The 23,878-nt window shown below is 40.0% G+C and overlaps 1 protein-coding gene across 1 annotated transcript in view; it reads right to left on the bottom strand.

Moving 5' to 3' along the window:
• The window catches only part of LOC113219517 (kinesin-like protein KIF6), a 37,463-nt gene extending 18,345 nt beyond the window's left edge, over positions 1-19,118 (bottom strand). Inside the window, exons 1-3 of the mRNA XM_023212722.1 lie at positions 18,940-19,118; positions 14,343-14,452; positions 7,722-7,796 (exon numbers count right to left, since the gene is read on the bottom strand). Of these exons, the coding sequence (XP_023068490.1) occupies positions 7,722-7,796; positions 14,343-14,452; positions 18,940-19,005 (251 nt within the window). The 5' untranslated portion in view covers positions 19,006-19,118. The remainder of the gene's footprint in view (positions 1-7,721; positions 7,797-14,342; positions 14,453-18,939) is intronic.
• Between the last annotated feature and the right edge of the window lie 4,760 nt (positions 19,119-23,878).

Raw genomic sequence — 23,878 nt, 5'->3', positions numbered from 1 at the left:
GCCTTGGCCTCCCACCCAGCAAGAGCATATGTGCAAAAGTAGTCAAGCACATCTTTTTCCAAATCTAAGAGGGTAGCTGTCTCTTTATAGTAAGAAGAGAGTGAAAGAAAAGAGAAATCTTCTTACTATAAATTGAAAGGCAGCTCCTGATATTGTTCATCACTGGTGAAATCAAAGGTTAACAAGTGGTGGCTCCCAATGACTAATAGCTTTCCAAAAGCCAACCTCGTTGGCCTTATTGTTGTATAGGTGCCTAAGCTGTTCAGCACCAGCTACGGGGACTGTGTCATAGCACAGCCAGTCCTCCTGCCAGTGCACATTCTATTCATTTTGGTCAAACCATCATGTTGTTACAAAACAGTGAATTTCCAAATTTTTGCAGAATTACTCACTGCACATAAAGTACATTTCCTATACCCCAGGCTTTTAGGTAAAACATAGATCGGCTCTACTAGAAAATTGAAATTCTGCAAACTTGCAGATGTGTGATGAGACCTCATAAATGTCTAGACTTCACAGTTTTCCTCCCTAAGTCTTTGAATGAAATTGTCACTCAAGGATAATGTACTATTTTTGCTTGAAGCTTCAGGTATTCTTCGATAGCCTACCACATATTCCAGAGATTGACACACTTCAGTTTGAGAAGCATAACACCAGATAAAAAAAACAAATAAAACAAGACATTCTTTTGCATACTGCAATAACATAGACATTTGTGGACTTCTTAAATCTTACATAAAAGAAATTTATTCAAAAAATTCACCCAGAAATTAATGAGCAAAATTCAGATGACAAAAGGTAGTTTTTACACGTTACTAATCAACCCAAGATAGATTTCAAAGACATCTGAGATTAGAAGACGCATCATCATGAAGCACTTCCTAGTGGAAATGTACTAAATAATAAATAACCACAAAGATTATTTTACTTTATTTCCAATGATACAAAGTTCAAGCTTTACTATTTCTCCTCATACATGCAATCCTATACAGCTTTGGTCTCCACTCTTTTTGGCACCAGGGACTGGTTTCGTGGAAGACAATTTTTGCACCAAATAATTGTGTGTTGTCGGAGGAATGGTTTTGGGATGAAACTGTTTCACCTCAGATCATCAGGCATAGTTAGTTTCTCATAAGGAGTGTGTAACCTAGATTGCTCACATGCACAGTTCACAATAGGGTTTGTGCTCCTATCTGAATCTAATGCCACAGCTGATTTGACAGGAGGTGGAGCTCAGGCAGTAATACTTCCTCCACCACCACTCACCTTCTACTGTGTGACCCAGTTCCTAAGAGGCCACAGACTGGTACTGGTGCGTGGCCTCAGGCTTTGGGGACCCCTGCTATATAGTCATGCACATATCACTGGTTTGTACTAAGTAGAAAAGATGTCTAAATTGGTGAGATTCCTGAATTACAGAATTTTGGAAAGAAATGTGATTAGTTTTATTTAGCCTTAATTGCATACACTAACCAGAATTAAGCTACAATGTGTTAACCCAGTAGAATAACTTTAAAGGGCTTGTTTAAAGTGGTCACATTGTATGTTGCAAATGTGTTCTTGAAGGTTAATCTTCACTAGGAATAGCAGACATTTCTGTTTAATATCTAAAGTGGTACAGTCTCCATTCAAAGGCCTGCAAATAATGTAAATCTTAAAAATTTGATTTTCAATGTATTGGGATATATTAATTTAAATATTGTGCATAAATGACACTTTATGTTATTAGTATTTTATGTTTTACCATTTCAAAGTCACACAATTTAAACTTGCATAAAATATAAACATACTATATACAGTATATTTAAAGTCAATGAAAAAAGTGATTCCCTCCCCAGGCTCTTAAATAAATCAATTTGCTTAACAACCCTCTCCTACAGAGATGAATGAGAAGAAAATGTGAATCTGCCCCCGAGTGTCTATTCACTGTTGCAGTATATGTTTCTGCAGAGTAGAAGCTTGGATTAGGGACAGTGAGAGACTCCTAGCACCCTGGAGGAAAGACGGCCTCACGCCTAGCAAACAAGCATGCCATGCCCTCAGCACATGCCGTCCCCTCCCCATAGACACAAGGGTAGGCCACAGTGAACAGAAACGGTGTGCTCAAACAGACAACAGCATCCTCCAGTGATGGGGATAAGCCCACCACTGAGAATCACCAATATCTGAGGGAAATCTGCACCAGGAAAGCAAGGCACCAAACTCATCAGAAGGACATGCACATAAAGAAAAAGAAGACAGAAAAAAAAAAAAAAAAACCCAATGCTTCAAAAGAAGATCATTCTCTTCAGAGGGAAAGGGGGATACCACATTCACAAGCAAGAATAGACTTTTTCATTTCCTAGAAATGAAAAATAAAATAGTAAAAATTTAAAAATTTAGAGGGATAAAGAAGAATTCACATGACTGAAAAGCAAATTGCCATGTTGGAAGTCTGTGCTGACCAATTCTTGCAGAATTCAGAAGCACAGGGCAAAGAGAGGAGAACCATGAATGGGAAGTTGTAATATTTGAAGGATAGGATTGCAAAGTCCAGAAAGAATAGACATGTTGGTTTTTTTTGGCTGGACACAGTGGCTCGTGCCTGGAATCCTAGCACTTTGGGAGGCCGAGGCAGGAAGATCGTCTGAACCCAGGAGTTTGAGACCAGTCTGAGACCCCATCTCTATAACAAATTTAAAAAATGAGCCGAGTGTGGTAGCATGCATGTGTAATTTCAACTACTCGAGAGGCCTTGAGGCAGGAGGACTATTTAAGTCCAGCAGGTCAAGGCTGCAGTGAGCTGTGATCATGCCACTGCATTCCAGCCTGGGCAACAGAATGAGACCATGTCTCAAAAACTAAAAATTAAAAAATTAAATAATACATAAATAAATAAAATGAGATTACTTAAAAAAAAAAAAAGGAAGAACTTTTTTTTAACTACCAAAGAAATGGTCCATGTGATGGCCCTTGAACTTGAGTTTTCAGATTGAAATAGCTGACTGAGAGATAAGAATACATGAAAAAAATATCCATACCTAGACTCATTAATATCAAATTTCATAAAAACAAAAAAAGAAAAAAATCCTAGAAACACCTGGAAAGTAAAAACAAAAGTTATGTCTAAAAAGAAATAAGAATCAGATCGGCACAGACATGTTTTCACTAACCCTGTATGCAAAGAGACAATGAAGCAGTATCTTCACAGCTTTGAGAGGAAGGAACTGTTAGCGTAGAGCGCTATACCCAGTCAAATGGCCGGGTAGAGCAGCCTCAACCTGCTGGGCTTAAGTGATTCTCCCACCTGAACCTCTTGAATAGTTGGAACTATAGGCATGCACCACCACGCCCAGCTGATTTTTAAAATTATTTATAGAGACAAAAATCTAACTATGTTGCCCAGGCTGATCTTGAACTCCTGGGTTCACTTAACTGTGAAGGGAAAGGAAAGACTTCAGAAAGTTCCCCAGTCCTGAATTTTTTCTAAGAGGTTATTAGAGGATGATTACCAAAAGGAATCTAAGAATTAGACACGAATACAGGAAACAGTGACAAAGAAATAGTATAACTTTGAGATAATTAAAATAAATGTTAATAAAAATTAATAATAAAAATTCAGACAGAAATATCAGTTGATCTCCACAGTGAAAGTGGTAGAGGTATAGGAGAGGCAAAGTAAAAGTATCCTAACATTATTGACTAGAGAGAAGACAGAGCAAGACAGAGACAGAGACAAAGTTTTTGATATTGAGAAAAATACAAATGTTTAAATATCTGAATTTAAACTAGAGCTGTTGAAGTACAATGTACAACTTGAGAAAGAAAATGGAGGCAGCAACAACAGTCAAACCAATAAAAAGCAAGAAAGGAAAAAAAATTAGGAAGTACAAAAAAGAGGAGAAAGAAAATAACATAGGAGGAATAGCTCCAAATTATGGTGATCATAATAAAGATAAACTGGTTAAAGTAACTAATTCAAGATCAAGAACTGTGGGTTTAGCTAAAAAGGCAAAAGCAGCTATATTTTATTTATCAGGCCCATTCTTAAAAACAAAATGTCACAAGGCAGTTGGACTAGGAGAAGGAGAAAGATAAGACAAAGGCTGACAGAAAAAAAATAGCAAAACTAATTTCAGGAAAAAAAAAGAATACAAGGAGAAAAGTAATAAAAAGGATAAAGAGGAATATTTCTTATTGATAAAAGATAAATCCCACCAGGGCCAACTTGAGCTGCTTGGATAAAAGTGCTCTTGCCTGTCATTTTTGAAATCTTGTTATCATGGAGTTTGTCGCATCAGTGGATAAAACGAAGCCCCTGCCTTCATGGAGCTTTGTTTTAGTGGAGGCAAACAGACACAAAAACTAATATAGAATTAAACTGCATAATATGTCAGGGCCAGGTGCGGTGGCTCACGCCTGTCATCCTAGCAATTTGGGAGGCCAAAGTGGGTGGATCATGAGGTCAGGAGTTCAAGACGAGCCTGGCCAAGATGGTGAAACCCCGTCTCACAAGACAGAAAACCAAATACTGCGTGTTCTCACTCATAGGTGGGAACTGAACAATGAAAACACGTGGACACAGGGTGGGGAACATCACACCCCAGAGCCTGTCGTGGTGGGGGGGAACGGGGAGGAAAAGCATTAGGAGAAATACTTAACGTAAATGACGAATTAATGAGTGCAGCACACCAACATGGCACATGTATACCTATGTAACAAACCTGCACGTTGAGCATATGTACCCTAGAACTTGAAGTAAAATAATCATTAAAAAAATGTCAGATGGTGATACGTGCTAAAATAAATAAAGTCAAATAGGGAAGGGTAATGGAGGTGCAATTTTAAATAAGGTACTACATACAGGAAGGCCTTACTGAGAAAGCCGCTATGAGGAAAAATTTCAAGTTGCTGAGGGAGAAACCATGCAGATTTCTGAGGGAAGAGAATTCCAGACAGAGGGAACAGCAAGAGGAAATGGTCACCGCATACAATTAAAACCGCATAAGTTAACTGAGAAGGAACGGAGAACCAGGAGAGTGTGACAAGTGAAGAAAGTATTTGGAGGACGGAGTGATCGACTGTGTCAAAATGGCAGACATATCAAATAGCATGAGGACTGGGAAATGATCATTATTAAATTTAGCAAATAGAATTCATAGTTGACTTTGACAAAAACAATTTCAGTGAGGCAGTGGAGGCCAAAGCATGATAAGAACAGGGTTTGGGAGAGGAACTGAAGTAGTGAATATAGTAGGCCATTTCAAAGATATTTTCTATGAAGGAAAGCTGAAGAAAAGGGCAGTAGCTGGAGGAGAAAGTGGGCTCAAGATGAGAGTCTGCAGCGGAAGGAAAACCCAGGCATCCATGAAAAAGAAACTTAAGGTTCCCTTCCTGAATGATGTTAGGAAGTTTAAAAATAAAACACATGAAACTAGCTATCTGAAAAATGACACAACCCAAATGATTGCTAAAAAGACAGGAATTTCAGAAATGTTTGACATCTAATCAAGGAGACTTGAATTTTATCTAAAGAGGTGTTATTGGATTGTGATTATAACTCTAAAATAGCTTAAGCCTACTTGATTGTAGGTTACCTAATGAAGGAAGGCTGTATTAAAAAGAGAAGGGCTTGGTTTGCATAGGATTCATAAAACAGGAGTTTGAGAGACATAATGTAGCACTGTGTTCCCAGCAATGTCCACTAAAAAGGATGTACTGATGAGTAGACTTGAAAACTGGGTTCATTTAGCAGGTATAATTTTCATTATTTAACTGTAACGATGAATATCTCTTGGGATTATCATTAGGTCATTAGCATCATCCAAATGATTTCAGATCAGAAAGCAAACCTATTAGCAGTAGTTTTCTAAATGGATTCCCTATAAGAGGACTGTGTGCTTATCAAAGAGCTTGAGTGTCTTAGTCCCTAGGAGACTGCCAATACATATTAATAAATTGGCACTATGATTTATTTGGTACTCTCATGTGAGTTTGGTTCTAGTAGTCAGCAGCCTGGAATTATCTACATATATTAAAGCAAAGGGCCAAGCTTTTTTTTTTTTTATTATTATACTTTAAGTTCTAGGGTGCATGTGCATAACGTGCAGGTTTGTTACATATGTATACTTGTGCCATGTTGGTGTGCTGCACCCATCAACTCGTCAGCACCCATCAATTCATCATTTATATCAGGTATAACTCCCAATGCAATCCCTCCCCCCCTCCCCCCTCCACATGATAGGCTCCGGTGTGTGATGTTCCCCTTCCCGAGTCCAGGTGATCTCATTGTTCAGTTTCCACCTATGAGTGAGAACATGCGGTGTTTGGTTTTCTGTTCTTGTGATAGTTTGCTAAGAATGATGGTTTCCAGCTGCATCCATGTCCCTACAAAGGACGCAAACTCATCCTTTTTTATGGCTGCATAGTATTCCATGGTGTATATGTGCCACATTTTCTTAATCCAGTCTGTCACAGATGGACATTTGGGTTGATTCCAAGTCTTTGCTATTGTGAATGGTGCCGCAATAAGCTCCAGTCTCCAACTCCCAGTGCAAGTGACACAGAAGACCGGTGATTTCTGCATTTTCAACTGAGGTACTGGGGTCATCTCACTAGGGAGTGCCGGACAATCGGTGCTGGTCAGTTGCTGCAGCCCCACCAGCGAGAACTGAAGCAGGGCGAGGCATCCCCTCACCTGGGAAGCACAAGGGGGAAGGGAATCCCTTTTCCTAGCCAGGGGAACTGAGACACACAACACCTGGAAAATCGGGTAACTCCCACCCCAATACTGTGCTTTAAACAAACGGGCACACCAGGAGAATATATCCCACACTTGGCCGGGAGGGTCCCACGCCCATGGAGCCTCCCTCATTGCTAGCACAGCAGTCTGCCATCTAACCGCAAGGCAGCAGCGAGGCTGGGGGAGGGGCGCCCGCCATTGCTGAGGCTTAAGTTGGTAAACAAAGCCGCTGGGAAGCTCGAACTGGGTGGAGCTCACAGCAGTTCAAGGAAACCTGCCTGTCTCTGTAGACTCCACCTCTGGGGACAGGGCACAGTTAACAACAACAACAACAAAAGCAGCAGAAACCTTTGCAGACGCAAACGACTCTGTCTGACAGCTTTGAAGAGAGCAGTGGATCTCCCAACACGGAGGTTGAGATCTGAGAAGGGACAGACTGCCTGCTCCAGTGGGTCCCTGACCCCTGAGTAGCCTAACTGGGAGACATCCCCCACTAGGGGCAGTCTGATACCCCACACCTCACAGGGCCAAGCTTTGAAATGACACTGACATAGAGCTGGGCCAGCATCATTAGGCAGCCTCCCAGGTACCACCCATACCTTATCCTTTGTCCATCTAACCATATGTTTGAAGTACTGTACTGTACTGAGGAAAGAACACTGAACTTCGCAGTCCAAAAATCGTCTAGGACGCTGCCACCACTACCATGCAACCCTGAGTAGTGTCACTTCATTTCTATGATCCTCGGTTTATGTATCTTTACAAATAGGAGTAACAATAGCTAGTCTATCTCACTGTGTTATTATGTTTTGTTTTGAGACTCAGAATCTAAATCTAAAACAAATGGTTATAGGAACAGAAGGTATTAATGCTACCATCATTACATGTCCTGAGCCTAAGTATATAATTCATATACTTAAGCACACTACCACAGTTATCTGAGAATTGAAGACAACATGAAAAGCCACGAGCCCACTGAACAAAATATGGGAAATCCTACCTCCCAGCAACTGGTTTGGCAATGTTTTCAAAAATGGTCTCTTGGTTTGCATCCTGATCAAAAATTCTTTGAAATCTGCAATGTGAAAAATAGTAATTATTTAAAAGCTGCACTTCCAAACACTACCGGATTAATAAACCTTGTTTTTCTAAAAGCTTTATAAATTACCCCATATTTACATCACTGGGCTTACCTAACTTAGCACAATGTTTGCCCTGTAGTCTCAACCACACTGTGCTGTTGTACTCCTGTATACAAATGGTGGGTAAACAGTATTGCTTTGACAAGATCTGCACAATAAATCCCTCTGAAAAGCTGCAGCAGCTTTGTACCAAATAACAAATTGTGTGCTTTTCAGCTCTCAAGAGGGACAGTGTCTACAATTGGCAAGAAATTCAAAACTAGATAGCTGCATGAAATGGAAATCCAAGAACAGGATGTAAACAGCCAAGGAACTTCTGCTGTCTGACCTGGGAGAAAAGAATGCAACTGTGAATTGTATGACTATTGAACTTAGTTTTAGTATTTTGAACTAAAGTTTATTTTTCCACTAATTTGGTGCTGTATCCTAGCATCAATCATTTAATTCTCAGGATGGTTTTGTTTCATTTTGTTGACCATGAGTCAAAAGTCAAAAAGTAAATTAAGATAGACCTGTCCTGCAAAGAGAAGGTTTAATCAGATTGGCAATGGCTTAGGGGAAGGGGGTGGAGGTATGGTGTCAATGTCACTCTTCTTGCAATGCTACTCTGACTTAGCTTAGTACTGGATTACAAGCACAGTGGAACACTCGGGGTAGAAGACACAGAATCTATTTTTTTTTTTCCCCAGATGGAGTCTCACTCTGTCACCCAGGCTGGAGTGCAGTGGCGTGATCTTGGCTCACTGCAACCTCCGCCTCCCAGGTTCAAGCGATTCTCCTGCCTCAGCCTCCCGAGTAGCTGGGATAACAGGCACACCACCATGCCTGGCTAATTTTTGTATTTTTAGTAGAGACAGAGTTTAGTAGAGACAGCTGACTTGCCTCCATTTTAGAGAAGCAAACAATGAACCATACAAAGGATAATCTAAGGCACTCTGGCTAGTATGTCATTTAGCAGGGAAGATTGTGTTTTAGACAGTAATATTTACTGTTTAGTGTGTCCAGACTGCTTCTCAGAACTCTACAGACGTATCACAGCTTCAGATATGAACACCAACATAACACAGAGGTCAACATAATACATAGCTGCTGAACTGCTCTTCAGAGCACTGTGTAGTATGAGGTCTGAGCACATATTCTCAGCTTTTGAGAATTATGATAAGGCTGGTTCACTTCTTTTATCAAATGGGTGATGACTGGGTGAATCAATTAGCCATTTTCTACCCCATTTCCTTAAAAAAGAGTAATTATATCTACTACCATGTAAATAAAAGAGATGGCAGAAGTTTTAAAGAAGGCAGTGAATCACATACAGAATATCTTCTGCAAGGTACCTTGTGTAAAAGTAATGATAGCATTTTCATTTCTAATTCATCTATTCATTCCACAAACACATACTGAGGGCCTACCATGTACCAGTCACTTCTAACAAGATTTAAATTAAACTAAAATGTAATTTTAGTATAATATCTATAAAGCATATTGAATTCCTTGGGGAAAAATGACACCCTCCACTATTTAAAATAACAGGTGGTAGAAACACAAGCAATCCAGAGCTCTCTTTTTATTGACTTTTCCCCACACATTTTAGAGAACGATTTTAGCACCCAAGTTTACAATAAACCATTAATGGTATATTAAACATCAAACGTCATCATCCCAAAATATTGCATTTTATACAATGTAGTTGCATAGTAATCTGAAAAGGCATTTTGCTCAGCTGTCTTCTGAAAACCACTGAAGAGCACAATAGAATCACAGAGTTAGAAGGGATTTTAACGCGTTCAGTCTAATGATTAACAGAGGAAGAAATCAAGATCCACAGAGATAAAGTAATTACTCAGAGTCTTAGAGCTCATCAATAATATTCCTTGTGACATAACTTAAGTTTCCTGATTCTTAGGAGGTCCTTTCATTTGTTAGGAACTTGAGAAGGCTTTTCCGAAACTCCATTTCAAACTCAGCATATGCTGACTTCTTCCCACCCTAAAGAATGGTGCACTTCCTGTGCTCTTCCTCATCCCAGAAAACAACAGCTCTATCCCTCTAAATGTTCAGTCCAAAACCATTAGGATCTGCTTGACTCCTCTGTTTCTACTACACTCTATGTCCAATCCATCAGCAAACTCTGTCAGCTGAGACCTTCACAATATATCCAGAATTCAGTTATTTCTCAACATTTCCACTGTTACCACCTTGGTCCACACTACCATAATTTCTTGCCTGGTCTCTCTTGCAATAGTCTAACTAGTCTCCTTTTCCCCCTTCCAGCCTGCTTTCCACATGTCAATAAGAGGGATCCTGCTAACTTCCAGCCATGTCAATAAGAGGGATCCTGCTAAAACATAAGTGAGATAATCTCATTCTTCTGCTCAAAGCCCTCCATTGCCTTCTCATGGCACTTTGGGGAAAAGTTCGAGTCCTCACAATGACTTATAGGGCTCTATGTGATTTGGCCATTCTGCTGCCTCATGCTTATTCTACTCCTCATGCTTACTCTACTCATGCTTACTCCTGTCTACCTCTTGCTTACTCTTCTCCAGCCACATAGATCACGTTTTCTCAAACATGCTGGGCATTCTCCCCATTAGGGATTGCACTCTTGCTATTCCCTTGGCCTGAAAGTCTCATCCCTTAGATACTTGAATGGCTGGCTTCCTCACTTCCATCAAGTCTTTGCTAAAATGTTCCTTTACTGTACGCCTTCCCTGACCTACTAAATGTTGCAACCATTCCTCTCCTTCGCTCCCTGTCATCCCAGCACTCCTCATTCCCCTTCTTTGTCACATTTTTCTCCATGACACGTAGCACCTTCTGATGTACATGTTGCTTACTGATCTTCTCCTCTGTCTCCTCCCACTAAAATGTAAGCTCCCTCAGCGCAGGAACTTTGTTGTGTTCCCTGCCGTATTCCTAGTAATTAAAACAGCTCACAGTGGGTAGCCAATAAGTATTGATTGGTTGAATAAATGTTCTTGGGGGAAAACAGCCTTTAAAATGCTTAAATATTTATCTCTGAACATATGTGTAAGTTGAATATTTTATTAATTTTTAATTTTGAATATTAAAACCAAAATTTTCAATTCAGAGATTTAAAAATAAGCCAAAGGTGCTTTTTCAACAATTTCACTGTGTTTGTATCTATGTAATTTAAAGAATACTTTGTGGCCGGGTGCAGTGGCTCACGCCTGTAATCCCAACACTTTGGGAGGCCGAGGCAGGCGGATCATGTGAGGTCAGGAGTTCGAGACCATCCTGGCCAAGGTGGTGAAACCCTGGCTCTACTAAAAATGTAAACAACATTAGCTGGGTGTGGTGGTGCATGCCTGTAGTCCCAGCTACTCAGGAGGCTGAGGCAGGAGAACTGCTTGAACCTGGGAAGCGGAGGATGCAGTGAGCCAAGATCGCGCCACTGCACTCCAGCCTGGGTGACACAGCGAGACTCCATGTCAAAAAAAAAGAATACTTTGGAAAGGGTCCATAGATAAAGACATAGTAAACTGTTCTTATCAATAAAATGGAATCATGCTGAATAAAATATTTCAGCAAACTATTGTTTTATGTAATAGATTTTGGCCTAGGCCAGCTGGTAACAAGTCACAATTATGAAGGTATGCAGCATGCTTACATCAGCAGGAGAATGTCCTCTTCAGAAAAAGCAAAGCAGGGGCCAGGCACGATGTCTCACGCCTGTAATCCCAGCACTTTGGGAGGCCAAGGAGGGTCAGATCGCTTGAGCCCAGGAGTTCAAGACCAACCTAGGCAACATGGTAAAACCCAGTCTCCACCAAAAAGAAAATTAGCTAGATGTGGTGGTGCACACCTGTAGTCTCACTACAGGTTGAGGTGGGAGAATCACCTGAGCCCTGAAGGTCAGAGCTGCAGTGAACTGAGATTGTACTACTCCACTCCAGCCTGGGTGACAGAGTGAAACCGTGTCTCAAAAACAAAACAAAAAAGAAAGAAAGAAGAAGAAAAGCACAGGTTATAGGGCTATTCCTTAAAGGATATAATGAAAGACAATGGGGAGACACAAAGACAAGGTAAGGACCGCCCCACTAGGCAACAACAGGTTAGCGAGCCCTACTTGTACTTATGTAAAAGAACACACAATAAGAAAATGAGGTGGAAGTGGAGAGAGAGATGTATATTATATATGAAAGACAAAAAGTAGACTTATGAAGACCAAGGAGAATTCTTTATGGGACAACAAAAAAAGCAAATAAGAATTTAAAAAGAAAAAGGCCGGATGCAGTGGCTCATGCCTGTAATCCCAGCACTTTGAGAGGCCGAGGCAGGTGGATCACTTGAGATCAGAAGTTCAAGACCAGCCTGGTCCACATGGCGAAACCCTGTCTCTACTAAAAATACAAAAATTAGCTGGGCATGGTGGCAGGCGCCTGTAATCCCAGTTACTTGGGAGGCTGAGGCAGGAAAATTGCTTGAATCCGGGAGGCGGAGGATACAGGGAGCCAAGATGGCGCCATTGCACTCCAGCCTGGGCAACAGAGCGAGACTCTGTCTCAAAAAAAAATAAAAGAATTTTAAAATAAAAAGAGAGAAAGAGAGAGAGGAACAACAACAACAAAAAAATCTGGGATAGTTTTATCCAAAAGGGCAAAGGCAGGAACAGTCTCAAAACAGGGCCTTTGTGAAACAGTCTAAAGATACATTGAAGAGAACAATTAGAATTCTTTCAGCAGGATCCAGAAATCCATCACCAAAGTTTGGGCCAGAGATCAAAGATGGATTTAATTTGGGCTCAAACTTCTCCAGAAATCAGAAGTGGAGATTAAAAGAAATAGATTAATCTGAAAATGGAGAATAAAGAGAATGTGAAATAGCTATAATCCCTAAATTCAAGACCTAGCTACTAAAGGAGTATTCAGACCAAAGGCACGGATGAGCATCCAAGGGTAGCTGTTTGGTTAGTTCAGCACTGCCCAAGAGAAATATAATGGCATTCATCAGAGTGAGAGCATATGTAATTTAAAATTTTCTACTGGCCACATTTTTTAAAAAGCAAAAAGGTTAGTTGGGCATGGTGGTGCATGCCTGCAGTTCCAGCTATTCAGGAGGCTAAGGTGGGAGAATCACTGGAGCCCAGCAGTTCAAGGCCACAGTGAACTATGAGTCCACCACTGCCCTCCAGCCTGGGAGACAGAGCAGGACCCCATCTTTAAATTTAAAATAAAATTAATAAAACTTTAAGAAACTAAAAGAAATGGCTGAAATTAATTTAATAATATACTCTTAACCAAAGTTGGAAGTTTCATGTACCAAAATGTTACAATTTCAGTAAATAATCAATATGAAAAAAGTCTTGAGATATTTTACATTCTTTTTTCTTCAGGCTAAGTCTTCCAAAATCCTTCTTTTTTTTTTTTTGAGATGGAGTTCTGCTCTTTTTGCCCAGGCTGGAGTGCAAAGGCGCAATCTCGGCTCACCGCAACCTCTGCCTCCTGGGTTCAAGCAATTCTCTTGCCTCAGCCTCCCAAGTAGCTGGGATTACAGGCATGCACCACCATGCCTGGCTAATTTTGTATTTTTAGTAGAGACAGAGTTTCTCCATGTTGAGGCTGGTCTCGAACTCCTGACCTCAGGTGATCCGCCCACCTTGGCCTCCCAAAGTGCTGGGATTAGAGGCATGAGCCACCGTTCCTGGCCCCTTTGTATGTTTTATACTTTACAGCACATCTCAATTTGGGTTGAACATACTTCAAGTGTTCAAGAACCACATGTGGCTTATGGCTATTATATTGGACAGTACAGATAGAGTATACATATGGGCATATGAGGTCTAAATATCATATATATTATAAAGAAGGCTTACCTACACAGCACACAAATGATACTGTAAGTTCCTACCTTCAGTGAAGTTTAATCATGCATTGGAACTTTCTGTAAGTGCTAAACTATAGTGGGTTGAGTAGGAAAATACTAGATAAACAGAGGTAGTAAAGAAAGGCTGGAATCTTGGAATACAATCTCAGATATAGAAATACACATTATTGGCTGGGCGCGGTGGCTCACACTTGTAATCCCAGCACTTTGGGAGGCCAAGGCAGGTGGATCACGAAGTCAAAAGATCGAGACCATCCTAGCCAACATGGTGAAATCCCATCTCTACCAACAATACAAAAATTAGCCAGGTGTGGTGGCGTGTGCCCGTAATCCCAGCTACTCAGAAAGCTGAGGCAGGAAAATCGCTTGAACCCAGGAGGCAGAGGTTGCAGTGAGCCAAGATCGCACCACTGCACTCAAGCCTGGAGACAAAGCGAGACTGTCTCAAAAAAAAAAAAGTAATACATATTGTTTTTTACCTTGGGCACAGCAGTGAAAAGACAACTTGAGTTCAATCTACTAGGTGAGACAAAGAGCTGCATTACATTTTCCACAAGAAATGGTGCTAATTATTTCAATATAGTACAGTAGTTCAATAATGAAACGGAAATGAAAAGGGAGAAAGAAAAACTTACTTAAATTTGTAGCTTTCTCGCTTATTATTCACAAACCCATCTGCCAAATCACGTGGTAAGATAATTTCCAAGCTAGGTATTAATTTTTCATCTTCATCTATGGAATAAATCTGCAAATGTGAAGACAACAAATGGATATAAAATGGTGAAATTATGGCTTGAACTATGACCATGTTATTATGACTTGTAATGATATGAAAATTATAGTCTTAAGATTAAAAAGTCATAATATCATATAATTTGAATAATTTTTCTCTTTGAACTGTGTGTAGATTCAGACAAATATATGGAACTGAACCAGAAGTAAAACCTAAATTAATGCTGTATCAAAGTCAGATTATCTTTGAATGATCTAACATTCAAATATGTACATTTGAATATCTCTGTTATTATTGTCATTGAGAAACTAATGGCCCTGAAAACAACATTTTATCTAAGTATTGCTTTAGTATTATGTATCAGGAGTTAACATTTTACTACAATCAATAAGCATTTCTGAGCATTTACAAAATACCAGAGATAAAAGGACTAGGTTTGGAGCCATCTCAGATAGCTCACCAAGAATGCTCTAATTCAAGTTACGTTCAAAGAAGCCTAAGGTTCCATGACACATTTTCAGGCATTTGATAAGAGAGATGTGGCTTCAAAAGACACATGTAATTCGTGTATTTGATGTCATTTTCAAGGTTCTCATTCCAGCTCAGCCACTAATTAGCAAGTGACCTGGGAGAAATCCTTTAGCCTTTCTAAGCTGATACGGAAATACAGGGTCTTAACCAACATCCTTAGGACTGTAAAATTCTCTGATTCTCTTCCTGGTTTCCTACTCCATCATTTATTGGCCAGGAAAATTAAGAGTCAAGCCTATCAAGAGATCATGTAGAATAAATAAAAGCATAAGATTTGTTGTCCCAAGACTTGGGTCCAACACGGAGCTCAATTTACCAGCTCTGTGACCAGCCACCACTTTCAGAATTGAGGTTCCTTATACATAAAATGAGGAAAACAGAATTACCTCCTTTACAAGATTGCTGTGGGGATCAAGTGATGTAATGGAAATGGAAGTATTTTGTAATGCACCATTGAAAAAAAAAAAGTCATTAGATTAAAAAAAAAAAAAAAAAACTTCTTGTCTTTTACCAGGAAATACAATTCTTTCTAACAGGTAATACTTCCTGTTTAAGACCCATTTAGATACTTGGTTATGGGGAAAAAGTCATATTCCTAAGCAAGTAAAAGCCTACCTAAATCTCCAGAAAGTTTGAATAATTTCCTAAGTATATTTTTACTGAAACTTCTCATTTAAAATGTGAAGAACTCATGCAGAAAAATCATTACATAAAATAAAGTATTTGTAGAACGCAATGGCATCAGGTTCAAGGCTTTCTGGCTAGGTTTTCTCAAGAGAGATTTAAAAAGTATATCCTGTTGGGCACTATATTTAAAAAAAAAAGTTTTATAGCTAGACAGGTGAGTGAAGGGGGTGTATAAGACATGAAACATACAAGAGTGAGGAGTTACACCTATTTTCTAAAATTCTATATTTATCTGCTCAGCAGACAGAAAAGAATATTAACTGCAGTTAATGACCCTCCACTACTCTAATTAAGACACTCTTTGAGGCCTTAAGAAAAGTCCCTTAGAACCAGGTCACTTGTTTAGTGTAATATTGGCTTTCTATCCTTAGTCATAAAAATATTATTTGAGACAGGGAAGTTTTTTTTTTAGAAGGCAGAACAAATGCAAGGATGAATATGAAAATGTTTTGAAATGTATAAAGCACTGTACAAATGAAAAGCATTGCCACTGTTAAAACTAGCAGAGATTCATTTCATATATCCTTTTTATTAATCTGTTATTAAAATTTGCTTTATGATGACTTAAAGAATAAAAGTAATACAAGTACTATTATTCTTTACTCTAATAAAAGAATAAAAGTAATGAAGCTATAAAATGAAGAGAAAGAAAAAAATACCTTTGAGTCACTCTCAATTTAATACTACAAAAAGCATTTCTAATCAGAGAAAGAACTCTACAATCTTTTGTGGACAAGAAGATATGGCATTAAAATGTGGGCTTTTTAAGGGAGAATAGGGATATACTACTTCAATATTTATTCATTCCAGTTCTCTTTGTGTGTGGGGGGGACACCTAAAAATGTGACACCAAGAATATGACACCTAAAACTACTTCCTGGAGGATCAAACAATCCACTCTACAGACTCACTAAAGAAATACAAAATGAGGTACATTAAAATATCCAAACACTGCATTTTAAGAGAAAAGAAAGTTCAATATTAAATACAAGACTCTCTATCCACTTCCCTGAGCAACTCCCTTACCCAGCCTGTCTCTTGACTTTATCCCAGCCTCGGCTCTGACTGCTGAGTCCATGTAGATAAGCTCAACAGTTTAAGCTAAGAATCTGGGGGGAAATGTTACGTATAATACACTCTTAACACATGATGCACTCTAAAAAGAAATGCATGTAAGTGATTATTAGTTAGAGGAGAGAAAATAGGAAGATACCCATGGTTCTTTCTACATTGTTTTATTCCTATTCTAAATACATAAATTATATGAGGCAAATGGTTAATCATGAGATGCTATGATGTTCCACATAGACATATACACAGTATATATATGGAACAGAAATACAACATTATTAATATGTTCACTCCATATATTCACAAATATGATCCAAATTGCCCTTGCCTAAATTTTCACTTTGGGGGGCAAAAAAGATTTCTGAAAAGGAGACAGCTTTGAAATCAAAAATCCTTAACTAAAATTACAGCTCTGCTGTTCACAATAGCAAAGATATGGAACCAACCCAAATGTCCATCAATGATAGAGTAATGTGGCACATATACAATATAGAATACTATGCAGCCATAAAAAAAGATGAGTTCATGTCATTTGCAGGGACACAGATGAAGCTGGAAACCATCATTCTCAGCAAACTAAAACAAGAACAGAAAACCAAACACCACATGTTCTCACTCATAAGTGGGAGTTGAACAATGAGAACGCATGCACACAGGGAGGGGAACATCACACACTGGGGCCTGTTGCTGGGTCAGGGGCTAGGGGAGGGATAACATTAGGAGAAATACCTAAAGTAGATAACAGATTGATGGGTGCAGCAAACCAACATGGCACATCTATACCTATGTAACAAACCTACACGTTCTGCACATGTACCCTAGGACTTAAAAGTATAACAAATTTTTAAAAATAAAACAAATGTTCTAAAATTGAAAAAAAAAATTACAGCTCTGCCACTCCCCAGCTGGGTACCTTGGTCACATTATTTATCCTGAAACTCAGTTTCTTAATCTGTAAAATGAGGAAAATGACACCACCCTTGCAGATTTCTTTTGAGAGTGAGAGATAATGCAGGTAAAGCACCTGTCAGGTGGTCATTTCTCAAGATACATAAGAATGACTATGCTCCCTTCTAGGCAGAAGAGAGGATGTTTTGAAAGATTTAAGAAGCACACAAAGTGCCGGGCGCGGTGGCTCACGCCTGTAATCCCAGCACTTTGGGAGGCCGAGGCGGGCAGATCACGAGATCAGGAGATCGAGACCATCCTGGCTAACACGGTGAAACCCCGTCTCTACTAAAAATACAACAAATTAGCCGGGCGTGGTGGCGGGAACCTGTAGTCCTAGCTACTCGAGAGGCTGAGGCAGGAGAATGGCGGGAATCCGGGAGGCGGAGCTTGCAGAGAGCCAAAGACGAGATGCACCGCTGCACTCCAGCCTGGGTGACAGAGCAAGACTCCATCTCAAAAAAAAAAAAAAAAAAAAAAAAAAAGAAGCAGCATACAAATTGTCCTTGCTCAGAGTCAGGACAATGTCTTAACCATTTTTATACCGTTCTGAATTTAGCACACTAGAGGAAGCACCTAGTAAATATTTAATTGTTTCTGAATGAAGTACACATGCGTATTCTTTGGGTTGGGATGCTTAAGCATCTACATAAATCTATTAATACAAGGAGTATATGTAAAGGTTCACGTTTATGTTGGAGAATAACAACAGAGTCAACAAGTTACTGAGGCCTCACTGGGTGCAAAGTTCTACATATGTGTATGCTTTGTGCATTTGTGTCTATCTATATTTGTATTATTTCAGAGGTACCTAAACATGCATCTCTTGCTTGCACGTTTTGCCCGAGTGCCAAAACGTACCTTTGAGTGTATCTGCATGTGCGGTGCTGCGTGAGTTTCCCAGAAAGGTGCAATAAGTGCTTATGTGTAGTTGAAGCGCACGCTATACAGGCATACTGAACATGCACTAGTCTGCCCCCGCGTGAACACGTGTGCCTGGGTGCAAAAAAATATGGCTCTGTGCCGGGTCTGCGCCGTGCCAGGTGGGAGTGGCCTAGCTGTCGGTCGCGTCGCTGACAGCAGGACAGCAGTGTGCGAGGGTCTTCGCGGCTGCAGGGCTCCTCGGTCAGTGTGTGCGGGATCCTGGGCGGCCTCGGCGCCCGCCAGCAAGCCCCTCACCTCCGCCCAGCCCCTTCGCGTGCCGCCCGACCCCAGCCCAGGAGGCCCCGCCGCGCCGGCACCCCGGAGGCTGCAGCCCGTACCCCTTGTTGGTGCTTCCGGACAGGGGGCTTCACCCTTGCGAATATCTGGATCGTCTGCTTCACCATCTCCTCCCTGGCTCTGCAATGACCCTTGACCTCTCTTAGGCCCTGGTTGCCAAAACTAACTCCCACCACCTCCGGCGACCCACAATCTTAGCAACAGTAGCTAGGGACACTACCCAGTGAGCACTGTGGCAGCCAGGATCCCGCCTCCTCCCTCTAATTGGTCGCGACCCAAAGGAAGCTACTAAGGGGCGGGGCTGGGGCGGAGCTAGGGCGGTGTGGGAGAGGGGGCGGTGGGAGGGGCGCTGCGCATGCGCAGGAGCGAGTGCCTGGGCTCTGGGTTTTCCCCCAGACCCGGCCTGAATAGCGTGGTTAAAGGGTAACAACCACCACGCTTTGCCCCGCCCCGCTCATTCACCCATTTTATTCTCTATGCCCTTGCCTTAAAAAAAAAAAAAAAATACAGCATTGGGCCGGGCGTGGTGGTTTAGGCTTGTAATCCCAGCAGTTTTTAGGAAGCCGAGGTGGGAGGATGGCTTGGAGCCCAGGAATTTGAGACGAGCCTGGGCAGCATAGTGAGATCCCGTCTCCATAAAAAATACAAAAGTTAGCCAGGCATGGCTGAGAGGTTGAGGCAGGAGGATAATTTGAGCCCAAGAGATTGAAGCTGCAGTGAGCCAAGACTGCAAAACTGTTCCGGCTCACTTGGAGATCACAGTCTGAAGAAGGAGATAGATTTTTTTTTTTTTTTCCCTTCACAAGGTCTTTCAAGTGACAAGGAGACAGATTTTCAACAGGAAACCAAAACCAAGGAATACAAGCTGTGCTATGATGGAATTAGAAGTAGGGCTAGCTCTGTTTTGGAAAAGGATAAAACTGGATGAAAGGGACTGTTTCCCACACAATGGTCAGGGCAAGAAAGGATGAGCTCTTCAAGCACTGTTAGCACATGAAAAGATAGTCAACATTATTGTCCATGTGGAAAATATAAATTAAAACCACAATGAGGCATCACTATTCATCTATCAGAATGGAAAAAAAAAAAAAAAAAGTGGCAACACCGGATGCTGGCAAAGATGTGGAGAGACTGAATCAGTTGCACTTTACTGGTAGGAATGTATAATGTAAAACATACACTGTTTAAAGGTACAGACACTCTGGGAAATGTTTGATAGTTTCTTACAAAACTAAAGGTGCAACTACTCTAAGACACAGCAATTGCACTCTAGGGCATTTATCTCAGATGAATGAAAACGTGTGTTCACACAAAAACCTGCATATATGTGTTTATAGTTTTAGCACCTTTATTTGTAATAGCCCCAAACTGGAAAAACCCAGATGTTCTTCAGCTGATGGTTTAAAAAAACTGGAATACCATTCAGGGATTAAGAAGGAAGGAAGTATCAATACATGTAACAAATTGGATAAATTTTCAGGGAATTATGTTTCATGAAAGAAGCCAGACTCAAAAGTTAAATACTGTATGGTTCTATTTGTATACCATTCGTGAAATGACAAAATTATAGAGATGGAGAGAAATTACTGGTTGCCAGGAAGGTGTGCAGGGTTATAAAAGAAATCCTTGTGATGGGCTGTTCTGTGTCTTGACTGTGATGGTGGCCACAGAAATCTACACACGTGATAGCATTGCATAGAACAAATTACACACACGTTCAAATAAGCACATGTAAAACTGGCAAAAGTCAAATAAAATTGAATAAGATTGATGGATTGTATCAATGTCAATTCCCTGATTTTGATATTGTACTGTAGTTATGCAAGATGTTACCATTGGGGAAAACTGGGAGATGGGTATACGAGTTCTCTCTGTATTATTTTTTACAAAATAAAAAGTTTATTAAAGACACACCCTTTCTTTCTTTCTTTCTTTCTTCCTTCCTTCCTTCCTTCCTTCCTTCCTTCCTTCCTTCCTTCCTTCCTTCCTTCCTTCCCTCCCTCCCTCCCTCCCTCCCTCCCTCCCTCCCTCCCTCTTTCTTTCTTTCTTTCTTTCTTTCTTTCTTTCTTTCTTTCTTTCTTTCTTTCTTTCTTTCTTTCTTTCTTTCTTTCTTGACAAGGTCTTGCTCTGTCACCCAGGATGGAGTACAGTGGCACGAACACGGCTCACTGCAGCCTCAACTTCCTGGGCTCAAGTGATTCTCCTGCCTCGGCCCCACAAGTAGCTGGGCTTATAGATGTGCGCCATCACACTCAGCTAATTTTTGTATTTTTTGTAGAGACAGAGTTTCATCATCTTGCCCAGGCTGGTCTTGAACTCCTGAGGTCAAGCAGTCCACCCACCTCAGCCTCCCAAAGTGCTGGGATTACAGCCATGAACCACTACACCCAGCCTAAAGACTCTTAAGAAAACAAAAAGACTTACTAAAAATTGGGAGAAAACTTTTGCAAAACACATATCTTGATAAAAGGACTTGCATCCAGAATATATACAAACTCTTAAAACCTAATAATAGAAAAACAAACAATTCATTTGTTTAAGGTGAAGGGAGGGTGCAAAGATTTGAACAAACACTTCACCAAAGAGGATCTATGGATGGCAAACAAGCACATGAAAAATATGCTCAATATCATTTATCATTAATGAAATGAAATTAAAACCACAATGAGATACCACTACACATCTCTTAGAATGGTGAAAAATAAGAAAATAAAACTGACAATACTAAGTGCTGACATGGATGAAGAGCATCTAGAACTCTCAAACATCACTGGTGAGAAAACAAGAGGAACCAGTCGCTTTGTAAAATAGTTTTGTAATTTCTTATAAAGTTATATATGTACTTACCACATGACCCAACAATCCCACTCTTAGTTATTAACCCAAGTGAAATGAAAACTATGTTCACATAGAAACCTAAGCATGAATGTTTATAGTGGTTTTATTCACAATTGCCAAGAACTGGAAACAAAGTAAATGTTCTTCAGCTGGTAAATAGATAAACAAACTGATATATCTATGCTATAAAAAGGAATGAATTACAGATGTCTACGACAACATGGTTGAGTCTCACATTTATTATTAGTGAAAGATAACCAGACTCAAGGTTGTATACTTTCTAATTTCATATACATATGTGGAATTATATATATATAATATATATGTAGTTTATATATAATATATAATCATTACTTATATTATATAATTATATATTATTATTTATTACATTATATATAATATAAAATAATATAATATAAATATATTATAATTATATATAATTAATATATATTATATGTTATATATGACTACATAATATATACTATGTAATGTCATATATAATTATATATATGAGACATTCTAGAAAAAGAAAAACTGTAAAGATAGAAAAGAGATCAGTGGTTTACAGGTGCTGAGGGTAGTAAAAGGGGTTGACTGCAGATGAACATGGGAGAGTTTTGGGGGGGATGATGGAACTGTTGCATATTTAGATTGTGGTTGTGGTAACATAACTATATGTTCATTTGAGCATTTGTCAAAACTCATAGAACTATCTATACACTTAAAAGAGTGAATTATACTGTATATAAACTGTACCACAATAAGAAAAGAAAAAAAAAAAACAGAAGAACATTGAGTATGAACAGGTGCTGCAATATCAGGAATGGAGAAGAAGAGAGAACCAGGTATTTATTATATAGACTTCAGGGCTTTTTCACCTAGCAAGGAAGAGATGACTCAAGATTGGGTGTGGGTATTCACCTGGACAGGCAGAATAGATGGGAGTGGGGAAAAGGAGGAAATAAGGAGTTGGGGACATGCTAAATTTCAATTGCTTATGGGACTTCAGAAGTAGTTGGATAAGGTTTAGGAGTAAGTTATGGTGGAAATATAGGCTTGGGAGTCATCATGAAGTTTTTTCCAGAAAGTGACCAAGTCACTCACGAGCACCAAGGTTGAAATCCTAACACTGATGGTGGGAGGTGAAAGAGAGGCTGCAAAAGACGTTGAAGGAAGCAGCCAGAGAGGTCTGAGAGAGAAAAGGGAATGTTATGCCATGGAAGCCAAGGGAAGAGAACATTTTGAGAGGAAAGTATTCAACGGTGTTGAATAGTAAAGACGATGCACTGAAAAACACCCATTTCATCCAGCAACTAGAAGGTCATTAGTAATGCAGATTTCAGTGGAGTAGCTGAGTCAGAATTTAGGTTGCCAGAGGCTGAAGAGTAAGTGGGAAGTTAGGAAGTGGAGGCAATCAAGACAGGCTACTTTTCACAGAAGCCTGGTTGTGAAGGATTGTGAAGAAGCAAAAGACAGGTGAGAGCTAGAGGAATCCAGTGTACCGGTGGTCTTTGTCCATATCCAAAGGGTTATATCTAATAAAGAAGGAGAGGTTGACGGTATAGGGAAGAGAGAAGAGAATAGGTGTTTTCCCCAGATGAGCAATTGCACTTTACTAAGAGGGTGTAATGGAAGGTGAAAAGGCCAGGGAGCCGAGGGTATTCACAAAGGAGCATTGTAATCATGAAGTCTAGGCTGCTTAATACTTGTGGTCTTTGGAGGAGTGTTGCAAAAGGAAGGAGGGAAATCTATGGGTCCAGGATATAGGACCTTTAACAATTCCTGTTTTGAGCTCTGTGTCATACGATTAAATGTTTTGATGGAGAGAAAATGTGGGTTCCAATCCTGCGTCTGTCATTCCCAAATCCTGTGTTCATCTTTACTTGTGTGCCCTCGGGCAAGTAATTTGTGCTTTTAAGTCTCAGTTGCCTCATCCAATAAAGGAAGATAGAGAATAACAATAGCTACCTCATGGGGTTATCATGGACATGTCATGTGGGCATTAACATGGTTTCTGGTGAATGGAGAATGTTCATATCTAAAGGGTTCTGACCTGTGGATTGAATTCCTTTGATTGTAAACACCTTCTAAAGAGCAGAAACAATGGCATACATATGCATATAAGACATATTGGAGATTGCA

This window comes from Piliocolobus tephrosceles, chromosome 5 (genome assembly GCF_002776525.5).
Source record: "Piliocolobus tephrosceles isolate RC106 chromosome 5, ASM277652v3, whole genome shotgun sequence".
Classification (NCBI taxonomy): domain Eukaryota; kingdom Metazoa; phylum Chordata; class Mammalia; order Primates; family Cercopithecidae; genus Piliocolobus; species Piliocolobus tephrosceles.
The sequence above is the reverse complement of the archived record's forward strand: the minus strand, read 5'-3'. Positions and strand labels throughout refer to the sequence as shown.